Here is a 17,568-nt window from a genome sequence, read left to right on the forward strand (position 1 = left end):
TATGTGAAATCAGACAGGAACAAGCACTGGTGTGTTACCTTGTTGTCTGAGTTGGCCTCCCAATACAGCAGCTCATACTTAATGATAGGGTCCTGGACAGGCCACAGCCAAGTTAGCATGATCCGTGTATCCAACTCTGCCTCAGCCTCAAAGCTGGATGGCTGAGCAGGGACTTTGGGTCAGACAGAAAAAGAAAAGGGTGTAAATGTTAGCAACAGCAGATGCACTAGTATTTTCAAGGTACTGATATAGACTGGAATGTAAAAACATTGATGTGTTGATTAAATTCACCTCCCTGCTGTGTCTTGACCTGCAACACATCAGATGGTGGTCCATCCCCAACAGACGTGAACCCCAGCACACGCAGGCTGTAGGTAATGTCTGTGGTTAAGCCTGAGATGGTGGTGAGACGACTGTCGTCCGTGTTGTGCTTCTGCCAGGCACTGAGAGGAGCATCCAGGTCAGATGTGTAATAGATTCGATAGCCTCTGATTTGACCATTAGGCTCCTCTGGAGGTTCCCACTGCACCAACATGGTGCTCGCACTCAGCATACGTGCCTGGACATGCAGTGGGGGAGAGGAAGGTGCCTGCTCGCCTGTCCGTGTCTCAACGGAGTCACTGGGTGGCCCACGTCCAATGTTGTTGACAGCCATGACATGGAATTCATACTCAGAATAAGGGCTAAGACCACCGATGCTGTAACGTGTTGTGGCAACACCATCTACCTCCTGGAAGTTGGTGTCCGAGGTCTTGGCCCGGTACTGAATAATGTAGTATGATACAGGCTCAGGGTTTCCGGAGTCCCATGTAAGTGTAACACTTGTGGCTGTCGTTTCCGTCACAATTAGGGACGTAGGAGGCTTTGGGAGAGCTGGAGAGTAGACAATAAGGAAGGCAATGAAATGGATGACTAATAATGACTAATGATAATTTCTCAAAGTATATCTAGGATAAGCTGCCTAAAATAGAGAAAGATGGGGCAAGAATGAATGGTAAGCTGGTGATTCAGAGAGAGACAGACCATGCCGCCTCATCATTGTGTCTTTAAAGTCGGCATGAAACGGAAGTTGCGGCCATATTGTGATTGTATTTGAGTTTATCCATTGGTTGTTGATTGTATTGTGAAAATATGGGCGTTGCATAGCGGAACAAAGGCAGATCTGAATGCGAGTTTGCAGTGGACACACACACACACACACACACACACCTACCACCGTGCTGCTTGTGTCAGAGCCAGTTATAGGTGAAATTGAGAAGTGATCACAACACATTTATGATAAAATCATAACCATATTTTAAAGTTTTTAATCACAATGCACTAAATATAAAGGAAAAAAAAAAAACACTTACTCATGCTGTGCATCCCAATATACTGTAACTGCATTAAAAATATAAATAAACTCCAGAGGCATCCAAAGCATTTTATTCAGTAGTGATCGCAGAAATTCAGGCATGAAATGTCTTGAAACACAATCGCAAATTCACCGTTATTCCTCCTCATTTGAGATGTAAATTCAAGCCAGCTGACCCATAACCAAGGAAGTTTGTGTTAAGGAGCAATAGTTTTGAAGAAAAACATACGAAAATACACCCTGCCATCTTCACCAACATGCAATTGATGCTTCATTCAACTCAAGGTTGTGGTATTTATAAGAAAGGGGCAGGGTTTATGCGGACTAAATGATTGGAGAAGTCCTGCATACGTCACCAGAGAGAAGTCTGTTGTTTCTCCAAAGATCAAATTATTACATTTTGATTAAAGATTACAAGGTCAAAAAAATAATAAAACATGCATGGCTGAATCGTTCACAGTAAGATCAATAACATGCATTAGAAAACAGATAGGGTGAATTTTCATTTCATGCCAACTTTAAGATTTGTGGCTGGACTCCAGATAAATGTCTGTGACATTCTCCGAGTCCATATTGATTGGTGAAGTGCAAAGTGCAATCAATAGAGGCAGCCATGATGACAAAGAAACGAAGTCTGGCAGGGCTCTGTGCTGTCTGGTGGGACTAGCCACACTGATACAGCTCCAGACATCTGGTCTGGGTAAACACATGCTCAGAATAATCTAAAGCCTTTCATTTTCTCCAAGCCCAGAGTAAAATGTAGGAAGTCCCTAAAGCTCACAGTCAACAGAGAGCAAGTGTCTATGTTTTTTCGTTGAGTGTATTTGGCAGACTCACTAAACAGCTAGTCAGAACCTTGGGGCTGCAGATAGAAAATAACTTTTTCCATTCTCTGAAAACCTGTTTACAGGGTCTTGGGTAAAATAACAGCATCCAAAGAACTTTTTCTAGTGGGCAACCTACTGTATGCTATTTGTTCCCGTATGCTAATGTTACCGTAGAATATTCATGGAATGAGCACAGATGTTATACCTACTTAAATTCTGATTGGGTGTAGAAGTAGAGAAAGCACTCACTCTGGCATCTTACCTTTGACAGAGACCTGTGCAGTGGCCTCGATCATACCAAGGGATGAGATGGCTACACAAGTGTAGTTGGTAGACTGCCGGATGTTGTTGAGCTCCAGCACATTGCGTCCAACAGGCATCTCCTCATCTTTGGTGAGTTCCACCTCACCAGCCATCCATTTGACATAGGGCATGGGGGCACCAACCGCCACACAGGTGAGGTTGATGCTGCCCCCTGGCATCACCTCATGATTGGTGGGTGGAATGGAGAAACGGGGTGGTACTCGCCGTACTACCAAAGAGAAGAACACTGATTGTGAGCTGTATGGTATTTTATTGTCTTATGTCATAATTTGTTATAGAAGATACGGTAAAAGACATTTCACTACTTCACTGGAGAAATAATCACTCTACATGGGAAAGTATCTAGTGTGATTACTAGGGCTAACATGAACAAACTAACATGAAGTTGAGCTGACAGGTCAAATAAATTCCCTTCAAAGGCTGAGCCACCACTTTTTCCATTTGTTGAAGCCAGAAGCTTAACAACTGGAGGCAGAAAGTCAATACTGTCTGAGGCTCACATGTATGTGCAGAGAAGGGCGATATACCAATATGTTTCGGGGGAAAGGTAAGGAAGGCATCGGTATTTCTTACAGAGTGAGACATTAAAATGCATGCCAAAGGGGAGCTTTATTGAATTGTGGATTTGGTGAAAAACAGGCCGACTGAGGCATCTCAGGATGCAGAGTTTTATCTGTCAATTTTATCGCCCAGTGGCACTGAGACCTCAGTCTGTTGTTGCTCGGTCCTGCCTGGATTGAGGAACCTGTCAAAGACCTTGTGGAAGATTGTTCACAGGGCCCTCTCTTTGTAAGGCTCTGAAATGCAGATAAACCTGACATTAAAAGAGGTTCCCATGGAGATGAAAAGGAGCCTGTAGAGTGTGGACTTAGGAGGTATCAATGTTGAGGCTGATTGGAATTCATGACTGCCTAGACATAAATTGGCTTGACTTACTGCATGAGACAAAGCTTACGATGCATTGATGAGCTGCACAAGAGAAACTTCAACATTTTCAAAGGTGATCCTGTTATCGTTGTAAATACTAGGCTGAATTTCTGGGCTTTTTCAAAAATTGCTCTGTTGTGTGGCACTGAGACTGAGAGCTTAGAAACCACGCTGGTGGCCATCACAGTAGAATTTAAAGGGATAGTTCACACAAAAATAAAAATTATGTCATCATTTACTCACCCTCATGTCCTGTATGACTTTCTGTCTTCCGTGGATCACAAAAGGACATGTTAGGCAGAAGAAATATGCATTTAAAAAGTGAATGGTGATAGAACAACATACTGTCTCTGTCCTTTTGTATTCAATGGCAGAAAGGTTTGGAACTACATGAGAGTGAGAAAATGATAAGATAATCTTATTTTTTTGGTGTTCTTCTCGCTTAATGCTAAGCTATTTTCCTTCCCAGTGATACTAACTTGAGTCGCTTTATCCTATCCTTCCAAACTAGGAGTATAAAACAACACAACATTAAACAGACTCTTCCAATTTGTGTTAATGAACCGCTGCCTAGTTTCTGTCTATTGTGAAATGGCATTAGCAATAATTGGTTTTTGCACAGATCCTCATGAAATTGTATTACTGAATATGTTCTCTCTCTCGTTTTATTTTAAGATACACACATTGCAACCAAGCTTGTTATTCTCCTCATTACGTTCACAATGTAAAGGCAAAACTAAACACTTGACATTTTTTTTTTCTTTCAATTAGGCAATGCAAAACTCAGAGTACTTCAAGCCAGCTATTGCAACACAATCATTGTACAATATCTAAAAAAACAAAAAACAAATATTCACTTTATTGATTTCCTCTAATGTATATGACATTGACAGATGATGAATATGAACATAGACATGGACATAAATATTTCACTTTTGAGGTGATAATTATGAGTGATGATTTATAGGACAACATTTTTTATTTATTGAGGGTAATTAATAGTGCCTGACCGATATATCGGTCGGCCGATATTAGCCTTTCACAGATATATCGGTATCAGCGTATATGTTTACCAATATGCGCAGATACGCAAACTTTATTTCAGAACATATAATGCAGAAAACAATGCTTTAGAATTAGTGTCATAACGTAGTCTGTCCAGCATAGCGCGATCCGACTCTATTGCAGACAGGGCGGAGTTCAGCGGTGTCTTATCGGTAAATTGCTAACTAGTTTGTGAAATACATACTGGAAAGTTAATAAACAATGACCCCATCATTTTATATAACTAATATAACGTTAACCCTGTCCCTGACAACCATGTCACTCATGTTGATCACATCTGTTTGTTATGTTAGCCAGCTATAGATTGTCAGTGCAGTCAGTAATGTTGCAGATTGAAAGGTAAACAAAAAGGCATCTATTTGCAGCTCAGCAGACAACAGTGTGGTGGTGGATTGTGTCTGTTGAGTGCTGATTTCACGCTATGTTGTTACCTAGTTGGTGAGACACAATGCTGGAAAGTAAATAAAGTCCATCTTTTGCTCTCCGTGGCAATGAGCTTACAGCTAACTAGCTAACCACGTAGCTACTTTCATACCTTGTCAGCGTGTAAACTTGTATTCTCCAAACTGTTTTGTTCAGGATTCCCAGTTTGGTACCCCCTTCAACCGAACAATTCCAGTCATTGCATTTATAAAATGTAATATTTAAAAGTCTGGTTTTCCAGACATTAAAGTAGGACACGTAATAAAAGTAGATTTAGGGGCCGTTTACATGACAACGTTTTCAACTAAAAACGGAAAACTTTTTATGCATTTTGGCTATTCGTTTAAAAGACAATGGCGTTTTGGGGCCTGAAAACGGGTTTCAAAGTGCAAGTTTTTGAAAACGATGGCGTTATTGGATTGTAAAAGTAAGTCGTGCGCATGCGTATTACGTGTTATATAAAGAATGATGGATTGATAGGCATTAATTTGAGATGTATAATTATCAATAAGAATACTGGTGTCTGTGCAAATAACAATAATCAACAATTTATTCATCTGGAGTGTTTTGTATGGAGTGTGAACACTGTACAGTAGGCAGAACCTGCAATTTGAAAATCTTGAAATTAATGTATGGATTCAGATGGGAAAAATGTATTTGTATTTTAAATGTTATTTATTTATTTACTTAATTTTATTTGATGTACCTTTACCCTGCAATTCATACACCCACCACTTATGTATACAGCCTATAGACAGAGATGTGATGCCATGTACAGTTTTCAATGATATGCTTAGAATATGAAAACATGAGGCAGTGAAAATGCATGTTAGATCCAGTGTACACAAGACCTCTCTCACCGTCAGAAGATATCCATATATCAGAGTTTTGTCTGATATCCAAAACCAGTCAACATCAACAGCTTGTTAGGTTAACTTACTCTCCTACCAGCCCAAGAGTCAGCAGGGGGAATATAGAAGAAGGCAGGAGATGAAGTGATGGTAAAAATGAGCAGAGTTTATTGAATATTCTTGAGAGTTCAGTCTATAGGCATGCGCGTGAGTACTTCAAAACAACGCGCGAGACATTCAAAACTACAGTGGCGGACTACAGTACTGTGTTTATGCTGCTCAAGATTTTGAGTTTATTGACGCTTCTCCAGCAAAGTAATTGTAGTAATAAAGCAACCTCATCGTCCGTCCAGACAAAATTGCTCGATGCTTTCGCCATCTTCATTGTTTGTATTCACCGCTCTGTGGAAGAATGCTTATGTGCGCAGGCGCGTGTTTCTTTACATTTTATATTTACATTTACATTTATGCATTTGGCAGACGCTTTTATCCAAAGCGACTTACAGTGCCCTGATTACAGGGACAATCCCGCTGGAGCAACCTGGAGTTAAGTGCCTTGCTCAAGGACACAATGGTGGTGGCTGTGGGGATTGAACCAACAACCTTCCACTTACCAGTTCAGTGCTTTAGTCCACTACATCACCACCACACCTTTACAAAGTGACATCGCCAACTACTGGCCTGGCATGCATAATACAGCGTTTTTAGTCGTTTTCACGGATCCGTGTGACGGGGATCGTTTTGACAACGTTGTCGTCTGTACGCGAAACTTTTTAAAAAACGCAAAGGAAAAACTTTTACGTTTTTAGTAAATCGTTGTCATGTAAACGTACCCTTAATAAATAGTATATTTGCCCTGTGTAAATAATAATATATAGGAACTGTATGTAAAATAAATAAGGGGTGATAAATAAATACAACAGGCTGGAAAAATAGACATTTATTCATTTTAATATCCTATATATATATATTTTGAATGTGTTGAAACTTGACACTGGATGACGCACCCTAAAAACTGCACCGTTAGATCGGTTTCATATTGAACAGCCGCTTAAAAGTATGTTTTTTTCTCTCTCTCGTAAATGTAAACGAGGGTAAATGCCAACATCATCATATATGTCGAAAGGATTGAAGACTGTCATGCAAAACATGAGCTCATTGATGTCATAAAATGTCAGTCTGCTTCTTTATTCCATCAGTTGCTCCTGGTTGGAGGCTTCCGTAAATATTTAGTTTATACGTAGGGTAACATCCTACCTAAGTTTAATGGTGCAATGCTCAAATATTTAGTAGTGCATACATTTTGACTTTGTGCCCATTTACGCCACAACTAGGTTAAGTTGTAACGTTCGTATAGCTGATGCAACCGGCCCCTGATGTTTATTTAGCTATTTATTGTATTTTTATTTATTCTTTATTTAAATGGTCAGCATTTGACCGATACTAAACATACAGTACTGATGTTTATTTTGCTATTTATTTTATTTGAATTTATTCTTTATTTTAATTGTCAGCAATTGACTGATACTAAACATACAGTACTGATTTTTATTTTATTTTATTTATTCTTTATTTTAATGGTCAGCAATTGACTGATACTAAACATACAGTACTGATTTGTATTTTATTTTATTTATTCTTTATTTAAATGGTCAGCAATTGACATACTAAACATACAGTACTGATGTTTATTAAGCGATTTATTGTATTTTTTTTTTCTTTATTTTCTCGGTGTTCATTTCTAGAATTTGTTGACAATGTATAATAATAATGTCAAATATTCTTTGATAAAAATATTTGTTTAAGAAAGCAGTCTTCTGAGCACCTTTGCATTGGTGCAAAACCGGTGCACAATCCACATAGAAAAGGTCTGTTTTCATTCCATCTCAAAAATTAGCTATATCGGCCACCATATTGGTAATCTGTGAATTTCCCCCCTCTAAAATCGGTCTCAAAAATCCCATATCGGTCGGGCTCTAGTAATTGAAAAGCAGTGTATCACGATCATAATTATCACTGATGATATTGGTCTTAAAATGCCTCAGGTAACAGGGTGGATTACAGGAGTCTTCATGGTTGAGCCAAATAAATTATACATGCATTGTGGGAAAAAATAGAAGCCAAGTAATGAGGTCAACTGGACAAACAGTGTTTTGACAGTATTTTCTCTTCTACTAATAATTAATTTAGCATAAATTATATATTTAAAGCAAGTTACTGAAAATAAAGATTTGCACTTTAGCATTACCGAAATACAAGATTACAGATAATAATTTGTGAAGATTATGGGGTTGTCTAACCCAAATTAAAACTAGTTAAGACTAAACAGCATTGATAATTGCAAATCCGCACTAAAATCCTTTTAGTCCAGTACCAGGTGTCATAGAGAGCAGTTCCATATGGACAAAAATTTACAAGACTAGAAATGATATGGAGTCTCAGGCTCATGCAAGTCATCTGACAAAACACATTAAGGTTTAGGGCGGCATAGCAGAGGGAGGGAGTTGGAGAACAGGGATCACTGGTTAAAGAGGGATCCAAGTGTCTGAGCTTTGCAGAAAATGGTTAAGAGTGAAAAGAACCAACCTCCTCGAGGGTCTAAGAGATGAGGTGAGAGTTTGGCCAGGTGACATGATGGAGATGAAGTTGAAAGACAGAGACAGATGTGAAACAAGAGAACATGAAAAGACATTTGTGAATATTTTGACAGTGGTTAGAGAAATGCAATGGAAATTCAGTCAAACACCCAGACTTAATCAATCAAGACACTTACTCCACATGAAAATGGTTAATGATAATCTTACTTTATGTACAGTGTATTTGTATATGAATCTCATTCTAACTGTTGGTTAATGCATTAGGCATTTTGATCTAACAATCCACAATAAAATCTTTCAGAGCATTTTTTAATCTTGGTTAATGTTCATTTATTCATATTCACTTAAATGTACAGTGCTACTGTTCAAAAGTTAGTTCACATTAGTTCATATTGTATTAACTGATGCTTAAATGTACATTTACATCTATGCATTTTGCAGACACTTTTATCCAAAGCGACATACAGTGCATTCAAGGTATACATTGTATCAGTTTGTGTGTTCCCTGGGAATCGAACCCATGATCTTGACCGTTAGCGCCATCCTCTACCAGTTGCTCAACTTAAAAAAAAAAAAAAAAAAAATAAAAATGTTTTAGTATTTGCAGAAATTAACCTTAACCAAGACTAATAAATTCTAACAGAATTGTTCGCTTTTAGTGTATGTTAACTACTGTGTTAAATGTTAATGTATACAACCTTCTTGTAAAGTGTTACCAGTATTTCAAGCATCTTCTTCGATTTTAATGTATCTTTTCCATATGTAACTAGAGATTACTTCACTGATGGAAACTTTAACAAAATTGTTCCACTGTGGGAGTACCTTGAGTACCATGTTAGTCTACACTAATAAATCAAAAACAATTGGAATTGTTTTGACAGATGTCTCTGTATGCATCTGAGCATACATAACCATATCTCCAGTGAGGCATAGAAGGCCAAAGAGATCAGCTCAAAGAGCCCTGGGCCATAACCTGACATAGTCTGACACATGAAACTTAATGATGTCAGTTAAAGGCTAGTTTGGAATAGCAATGCAATGCTAGGATACAGTATAACACTATTTGAGTGTCTTGCATTATTGATATTACAATTTAATTGATGCTCAGTCATCACGATACCCTCCTCAAATATTGAACAAAGGTAAACAGACCCACACACGCACACATACACACAAGATATGGTAAACAGACAAGCGGTTATGAAGTGTTCACCCACTTTACTCTACTTGATATGTTGTCAGTTTCAGGAGAAGAGGAAGCAAAGCAGACAGTGGTTGACATTTTTCCACTGTGGAATAAGATTCTGACAAATGAGCATTCACATATACAGCCAGTATACATGACTCCGATACTCCCTGTTGATATAGCCCTCTTTCAGACAGACAGACAGAGTGGAGAACAAGAGAGAGTCATAAAGCATTTAGACAGCTCCCTGAAAAGTGCTGAGGCCCAGGGAAAAAGGAAGCAGCTATTGAATACATAGATCCACGAACAGGCTGGCAGTCTTAGACACCCAACTCATCTAGCGTGATAAAATGAGAGGGGGCGAGTAAGTGAGGAATAGCACCAGGACGCTATGCTGAACGTCCTTGAAGAGAAAAGCATCATTAGCCATTTCACAGAGGCACTTTAAGAAAGATGCACAAACACACAGACTGTGACAGACAGATGTATAAAGGCGACCCACTAAACACCTGTCAATTCAGAGGATGTTAGTAGATCGTGTTGCTCTAGAAGTTTCCGTCTTTTTTATGGAACACTTTGGATGATTTTCATGAAACCTGTTAAGAACTTGATCCTGTCATACAGTATTTCACATAATCAAAATCAGAAGAAAAAATTAAGAAGTTATATTTTGGATGAAGAAGATGATGCCTATTTTAGTGTTGTGACCAGGGGATAAAATTAACTTTTTTGCTCACTAGCCACAGTGACAGGTGAATGCCCAGTTTTATCAGCCACTTAGATATTTCCTATATACACTATATATTTACACATCACATTATAACAATTTTATTTAAAAATATTAAATATAACATAAAATACCAGGCTATTATTATTATCGTAAGGATAATTTTGCAACATTCAAATGGAAGCTAAAGAGTAGACAAGCACAGAAGAGAAACTTCTTGTTCTTGTTGAACCATATCTAAGGTTGTACTGAATTATGACACATATGACAATTCACCTGTAGTCCCAATGTTGTTGCACCCTGAAATGGTCTGATATCATATGCAGCATTCTCATAGACGACACAATTATTGCAAATTGTTCCCAGATGAATGACAGAGAAGAAATAGTGAGATCTCGTCATTTGCGCGTATTCTGCGAGACATGCTCGCGCTGCATCAATAAACCTCTGACCACAAGGCGAATCAGACACGTGCATTGATGGATTTTCTTTTGTTTGTAAATACAGTCAAGTGCATGGGCAGATTAACCATATGGTTATGGACACAAAAATATTTTAAAGAAATGTTCCAGGTTCAATACAAGTTAAGCTTGGTCGAAAGCATTTGTCGCATAATGCTGATAACAACAAAAAATTATTTAAACATCCCTCTTTCATTTAAAAAAAAACAGCAAAAATTTTGTTTACAGTGAGGCACTTACAATGGAAGTGAAAGGGACCAGTCCATAAATATTAAAATACTCACTGTTTCAGAAGTACAGCCACTAGATGAAAACATATACATATTAACATGATTTTAGTGAGATAAACTCAGGGATATTTCTAGTCATCATGACATGAAGTTGTAATATGGGATTTAACTTTAAACAGATGAGGTTAGTAAGTGATTTTATCACACAAAATTAATGTTAACACGTATCATGTTTATTTCTTGTGGCTAGACTTTTGAAACAGTGAGTATCCTCACTGCTTTACAGTAAGCATGAATTGATTTTTTTTTTTTTTTTTAATCAACATGCTTAGAAATGCAGTCAATTGAGCTTAATTTGAATTAAACCTGGAACACTCCTTTGATTGTCATGAAAATAATGTCACGATGCAAATTCTTCTTCATAGCCCTATAAAAAGACTTCATTGCCTTGCAAAATTGTATTTCTTATTTGTTCTTTTAATTTTGGGGAGAAATATGACTCGGGAATGTTTTTGTGAGATTCAGCCCTTTATTGACTTTAATGCAACCTGTTTAATCGCAAGTCATGGCAACCTCTCGTAGTTGTGTCTTAAGATGACTTTTGCAGTTTAATCCCATTGTACTGAACATTTCTGGCTGTTTGTTTGACAGTACACATGAGTTCACCTCTTGCGTGACAATTACTGGGTGGCACTGTAACGTCACTAGCTGAAGGCCATGGCAGCCTGCCATAAGCTCCCTGTTATTACTGCACGGAAAGAGCTTAAGGGGTTGACACTCATAAAAACAGCACTCCCACAGTTCTGTTTCATAGACAATGCCTGAACGCCACTATACCTGAAAATCCTCGTATAAATACTGCAGGTGTCCTTTGTGGCACTAACCTTTAGTTAACCCCTGGTTGTTTTCACACTCTAATCACAAAGAGTATGTATGTTTACCAGTACATCAGTTGCTATGAAAGCAAAACAGTGTAGGGAATTTCTTTTTTTACATTATGAAAAAATAATTGGACAACAAAATTTTCGTTTACTTAAGCTCCACCCCAAGAGCAACTTCAATTCAGATTCTTAATGCCATACAAAGTTCAACATGTGGGGAAACAAAACAAAATTGCAACATGATCAAAACAAAGGTGTGAAGCATTGTTCAGGAAGTTGTTTTGATAGGGGCAGCACCTGGACAGCGTCTCTTACCTCGCACGTAGAGATTGGCCGGGGCGGAGTACCGTGTACCTGCACTGTTCATAGCCACGCATTCATACTTTCCCTGGTCTGATTCTTCACTGTTCTCAATTTGCAGCGCTCCTGAAGAAAGAACAGAGGGAAAAAGTCACATTTTGATTTATGAATTATAATTATCCGGCTGCAAATTTCCCCGCAAACCACAAATTTGCACTGCAAACAATCAGTAAACACTCCATGTTTAAATGTCAGACCTGTTCCACAGTGTATATAGTTTATTGGTCCAAAATGCTGCATAAGACATTTGCATAAAGCTGATTTTGCAGGTTGAGTGAGTTTACAACTCAACATATTTGCCTTTTCATGTCATTAGAAAAAGCTGGCAAGACATTAATATCACTTAGCCAGTTATGGTAGAACGCATGACGTTATTACTGCCATGGCATATTTATACACAACAAAACGTCAATACTGTTCAAAACTATGCGCCCTGTCTGATAAAACCTGGTTGCTATAAATAAATAATGTGCTTCACATGGTCAATGTAGTGTATAACTACGAACATACTGATGATGCAATTGCTTTTCATTTAGCACTTAAGTAGATTTCACACAGTCTATTATACCAGACATTACCGAAGACTCATTTGGCAACGAATTAGATTAGTCTTTATTTACTTTCAACACATATTTATTAAAAATATCCCTCCGGAAAAATAACACCTCAGCAAACGTCCATGACAACTAAAATCTAGTGAAACTTCCAAACAATCTGTGGCAATGGACAGACGTTCTTCACAAAAGAAGCCAATAATCTCAATAATAGAATCTAAGAGACATCATTTAATGCCAGTAGATACCTCAGGCCTACCAACTTTGACATGAGGGTAACATCAAGAGAAAAATCAATCTGAGCTTTTCAGTGTCCTAAACACAGATATTTTGCCTGCTTCAACAAGAGCCAGCCAACCTATCTCTTAATCTAGCAAAATCACACATATTTACCACTTGCAATGGTGTACCACCATAGCATTGGTTATCACCTGCCTGCTACCCCTGGCTGCTTCCCAACATGCCAGTGCTGCAGGGAAGAAATCACATGCACCACTAACCTTGCCCAATCTCCAAGTTCAAGGAAAACTGATTGGTGGTGTTTCCTACTCTGACAAGCAGCAAATTACTAATCAATTCAGAGATTGCTCAGCACTGATTGCCATAACCCCTCACTCCTGACAACACTGACTGATGGGGCCATATTATAAGAGTAAAGGGACTAAAATAGATAAAAATAAATAAATAAACCAATTCAGACTAAATGCAAGGAAGAATGTGGAAATCACCACTTTCATCCACTGCATTTTCCCCCATTTAATATATGTATTTTTTAATAGAGTACTCTTTATCGAGGCACTTTATTATATTTTTTTTTACATCTGATAGCTAAAGAGACAAAAAAAAAAAAAAAAAAAAGCTATCATCAGTTTGTTTTCAGAATGTTTGTTATGATATTAACATAATGCAACCAGCTAATACAGCTGAGCACCAGCTTAGCCAGGCTGGGAGACCAGCTAGACCATCTTAAACCAGCTAAAACCAGCAAACCATCTTAGGTGGGTTTAAGCTGCCTTTTTCAGCAGGGATGGCAATTTCAACAGGAAATATAACATGCCATGAAAAAAAGAAAGAAAAAACGTTACAAAATACACTGTAAATTCAAATACACATTGAATGTCTTGATGAGGATATGAAATTGTATGAAGTGGATACATGCCGCTCATTGATAAAGGAGATAGGACAACACAACATGTGAGACTATGAGTTGGGCAAAATGAATTTAGGACCATATTTGCAAATGATCTCAATGCAGAAGAACCTGTTTTTCAATCAGTTATGTTTTCAGTACCTCAGACCAGAGGTGCCTGCTGCTCTGAGATCTTTGCAAACACAAAGACCTGCTGTTGTGAGCAAATGGAATTCAACATCACACCCACAAACATTCAGAGTTCAGCCAGTAAAAATCAGCAGCCTCTCAGGAACATAAGGTCATGTCAGCCTTTTTCTCCCCCAGCGAGCCAGACGTACTTCCTGACTCATAAAAATTGAGGTGAGCTGGTATGCTCTTAGTCAGTGGTAACAAACAGGCCTTTGTTATTTGCAGTTTTCCTTTTCTTCACTGTCTTTTTTTTTTGTTTTTGTTTTTTTTTGTCTTATCAAACTCATGTTACAGATTAACTGCTTGGCAGGGGCCCCAGACCTCTGAGATTCTTAACCATGCGACTGAAATAGGGAAATGGTAGCTTGATCAAGCACTTGCCTCTAGCAACCACATTTTCTAAATTCGTGTTTCATTCAGAATTGTCAGAGTGACTTTGTGAGTGATGGAACTCACCATCTTACCAATCAGGGCCATACCCTCTTTTCCCATGTATACTCATTTTAGCAGAAGTATTTCATTGCAGCACAACTGGAATGTAAGAGATACACTCTAGAGACTCTGAAGGTGGCCTTTGTCCTGAAACCCAACTTTTATAAGCCGGGTATAAGTCTTAGAATATTTCCACAACAAAAATGCTTGCCACAATAACTGGGGTCAGTCTCATTTGCTCTTTGATTCACCTTTTTAAGGAATAGTTCACCAAAAAATTTAAACAATTAAAATATTTACTCACCCTCATATTATTCTAAACTATGCTGTTATTTCTTCTGTGGAACACAGAAGTAGAAAGAATCATTACGCAGCTCTTGCTATACCATGGCAGTTTATAATGACCAGGGCTGTTAATCTTTTAAAAGGACAAATAAAGTCTTCTGAAACCATATATTGCATTTGTGTAAGGAAACGCCTTGCATGCTAAGATATTTACTGATAATCTTGCCCTGCCTCAAAACTCGCTTCTAGCATGTGTCTAGAATTAAAATAACGTTGCGTTGCATTCGGTTACACACGGAAGAATCAATGCCATTTTATTTAATTTTTTTTGCCAACAAGCTATTGTATGGCTTTAGAAGACAAGTTGTGTGGACTAATTTTAAGGTGTTTTTATGCTGTCGTATGGCAATTACTCCATAATGATTCCACAAAGATGTCTATGTTGGTGTTCAACTGAAAAAATAACAGCGTATAAGTTAAAACGACATGAGGGTGAGTACATTGAGTTTTTATATTTGGGTAAACTATTCTTTTAAAATCTTGATAAGTGAACAAACTCCAAGGTAATACACTTTTTTGAGAACACACATTTTTGTAATACATTTTTTTTCCTCAAGAAATAAACATCAGAGCACAGACAGGTTGAGTGCTGTAACAAAGGTTACGTATGTACTGAACAAGCAGGAAATGACAGCGGTGGTGATGAAACAGGTAATGGAGGAGATGTCTAGAGAAACACATTACAGATGACTTACCTCGTATCGGTGAGCCCCCTAAATGAAGTAAATTGAATGCAAAGAAAAATTGAAGAAGTGTTAGTAGACGCGAAAGATAAGGTAACAATTGAGAGGGAATCAAATAAAAGTAAGCTTAATTAAACTGAAAGGAATAAAGTTGAGCTAGACTAGCACTCTCTGAGGATTTGTTAAATGTATATTTTCTAATTTTGGCAAATTCATATGATATCATGCGACTGCACTCGTTTGAATTCCTACGACTTTTACTACAGCCAATGACATTGCTGGACATTGTTTGTATCTGATACGCGACAATTACTTGTTTCTGTCACACAAAACAGCTTCCTATCATGTTCACACACTCTACTGATTGGTTAAGTTTAGATAAGGGGTTTGGGTAAGGGCATAACATTAACAAGTATGTCCTTAATGCCATGTGCACGGAACTCGCGCTTACTTCCGCATTAGACATCCGGGAATTTGCACGTGATGAAGACGTACGAGTTTATGCAAACAACATCGTGCGAGACCATAAGAAATAGCCAACTAGTAAATTATGTACAAATTTTCATGTGATCGGGTTGGAATATTTGCAGAGCTTAGGAGACAGACTATGGCAGGTTAGGAGATAGTATTTTAGTATGAGAGTAGCAGAAACAAGCCAGCAGCATTTTTTGCGAATTAAAGTCAACATGAAACGAAATTTCTAACTAAGCCAATTTTAACTTCTGTAATGTGACATACTTCTGAGTGAATATTCAATGTTGGGCAAGACTTGATTTTATCCATCTGGAATTGATTGGGTCTTGAAAAGTGGACATTCTACAGTATACCGGAATGGAGCCAGACCCAAATGGGAGTTTGCAGTTTATTGTGCAGAGGATGTACATTTTGTCCCAGGAATCAGGCCATATTTAATTGAGCCTCTACCCGCTGAGAACCAATTTGGTAACTGAAGGTCAAGTTCACCCACAAGAGTGTGTCAATGTCAACATTAACTTTTTTGAAGTGATCGTTATTCACTATTATTGCAGAAACCTTTATTATATAAATGCTATCCGGCAGTAGATTACTGCATTAACCATTGGAAAGATTTTAGAAAGATTGCATTAACTCCAACCATAGCCTAAAATCAATGACAAAACAGCCTTTTGGCTGCTGATTAACATTAACCAGTAACCCAAGAGTCATTTCAAAGGCGGTGCAAGTTATAACATTTTAAAGAAAAATTACAAGAAGACAAACTTCTTTTTTCTTTGGAATAAAGTGCACTAATGAGTCAATCACAATAAGACCAAGAACATTTAATTTCATGTTGACTTTAACAATCGGTCAGAATCACAAGGTGCTGTTACTTTGCAATAACCGGTCTTAAACACTTGCCTGTCATAATTGAAATATACTGTATATAGCAGACAAACTTAACTTAAAAAAAATAAAAAATAAACAATAAGACAAAGATAAGACTTGCTTTATTGTCTTAATTTTATATTTTATACCAGCCATAAAGCTTTGTGCCTTATGCCATTGAGAGATCTTTGAGGAAACAATAGGGGGTGATTTGATGTTTGGTGAAATGGTGCATTTTGTTCAATTGACTGCATATCTAAGGCATTCCACAAAATTACTTAGACAAAGGCCATATTTGAGGATTCAAAGTGGAAAAAAGTTCATCCCAAAGACTAATTTTCAAAAGCGTTGACTGTCTTTATATACAGTTGATTAAGCAAGTGAGCTTAAATGCTGATGGTAGAAACTAATATAAAACTGAGCCGTTATGCAGAGTTGCTCTCTAAATGAAGTGGATTTAGTGGAGAGGGATAAACTCAGTCAGAAGCCATTAATCCAGCCTGGGCAAAGTCCAGCTCATCCGTCTGATCCTGGGTCAGACCTGAGCCGTCTATCCATTAGGAAGGTCTACAATGTAAATAGAGTAGCCGATTGATCCTCTCTGGTCTGTCCTCATATTTCCACAAGGGTGCCTAAAATTTCCCAGGCTATTTTCATGTGTTAGTGCAGCTTAAGA

The 17,568-nt window shown here is 37.9% G+C and overlaps 1 protein-coding gene across 9 annotated transcripts in view; it reads right to left on the reverse strand.

Moving 5' to 3' along the window:
* LOC127441395 (receptor-type tyrosine-protein phosphatase F-like) overlaps positions 1–17,568 on the reverse strand; it is a 318,186-nt gene that overhangs the window by 97,983 nt on the left and 202,635 nt on the right. For 5 of the 9 annotated variants that reach the window (XM_051698770.1, XM_051698768.1, XM_051698765.1 and 2 more), the window contains exons 6-10: positions 15,561–15,578; positions 12,169–12,279; positions 2,444–2,713; positions 292–873; positions 39–172 (exon numbers count right to left, since the gene is read on the reverse strand). In XM_051698770.1, coding sequence (XP_051554730.1) covers positions 39–172; positions 292–873; positions 2,444–2,713; positions 12,169–12,279; positions 15,561–15,578 — 1,115 coding nt within the window. The remainder of the gene's footprint in view (positions 1–38; positions 173–291; positions 874–2,443; positions 2,714–12,168; positions 12,280–15,560; positions 15,579–17,568) is intronic. The other 4 variants (XM_051698771.1, XM_051698769.1, XM_051698767.1 and 1 more) reach the window with 1 other exon arrangement.

The sequence above is a fragment of the Myxocyprinus asiaticus genome, chromosome 5 (genome assembly GCF_019703515.2).
Source record: "Myxocyprinus asiaticus isolate MX2 ecotype Aquarium Trade chromosome 5, UBuf_Myxa_2, whole genome shotgun sequence".
Classification (NCBI taxonomy): Eukaryota; Metazoa; Chordata; class Actinopteri; order Cypriniformes; family Catostomidae; genus Myxocyprinus; species Myxocyprinus asiaticus.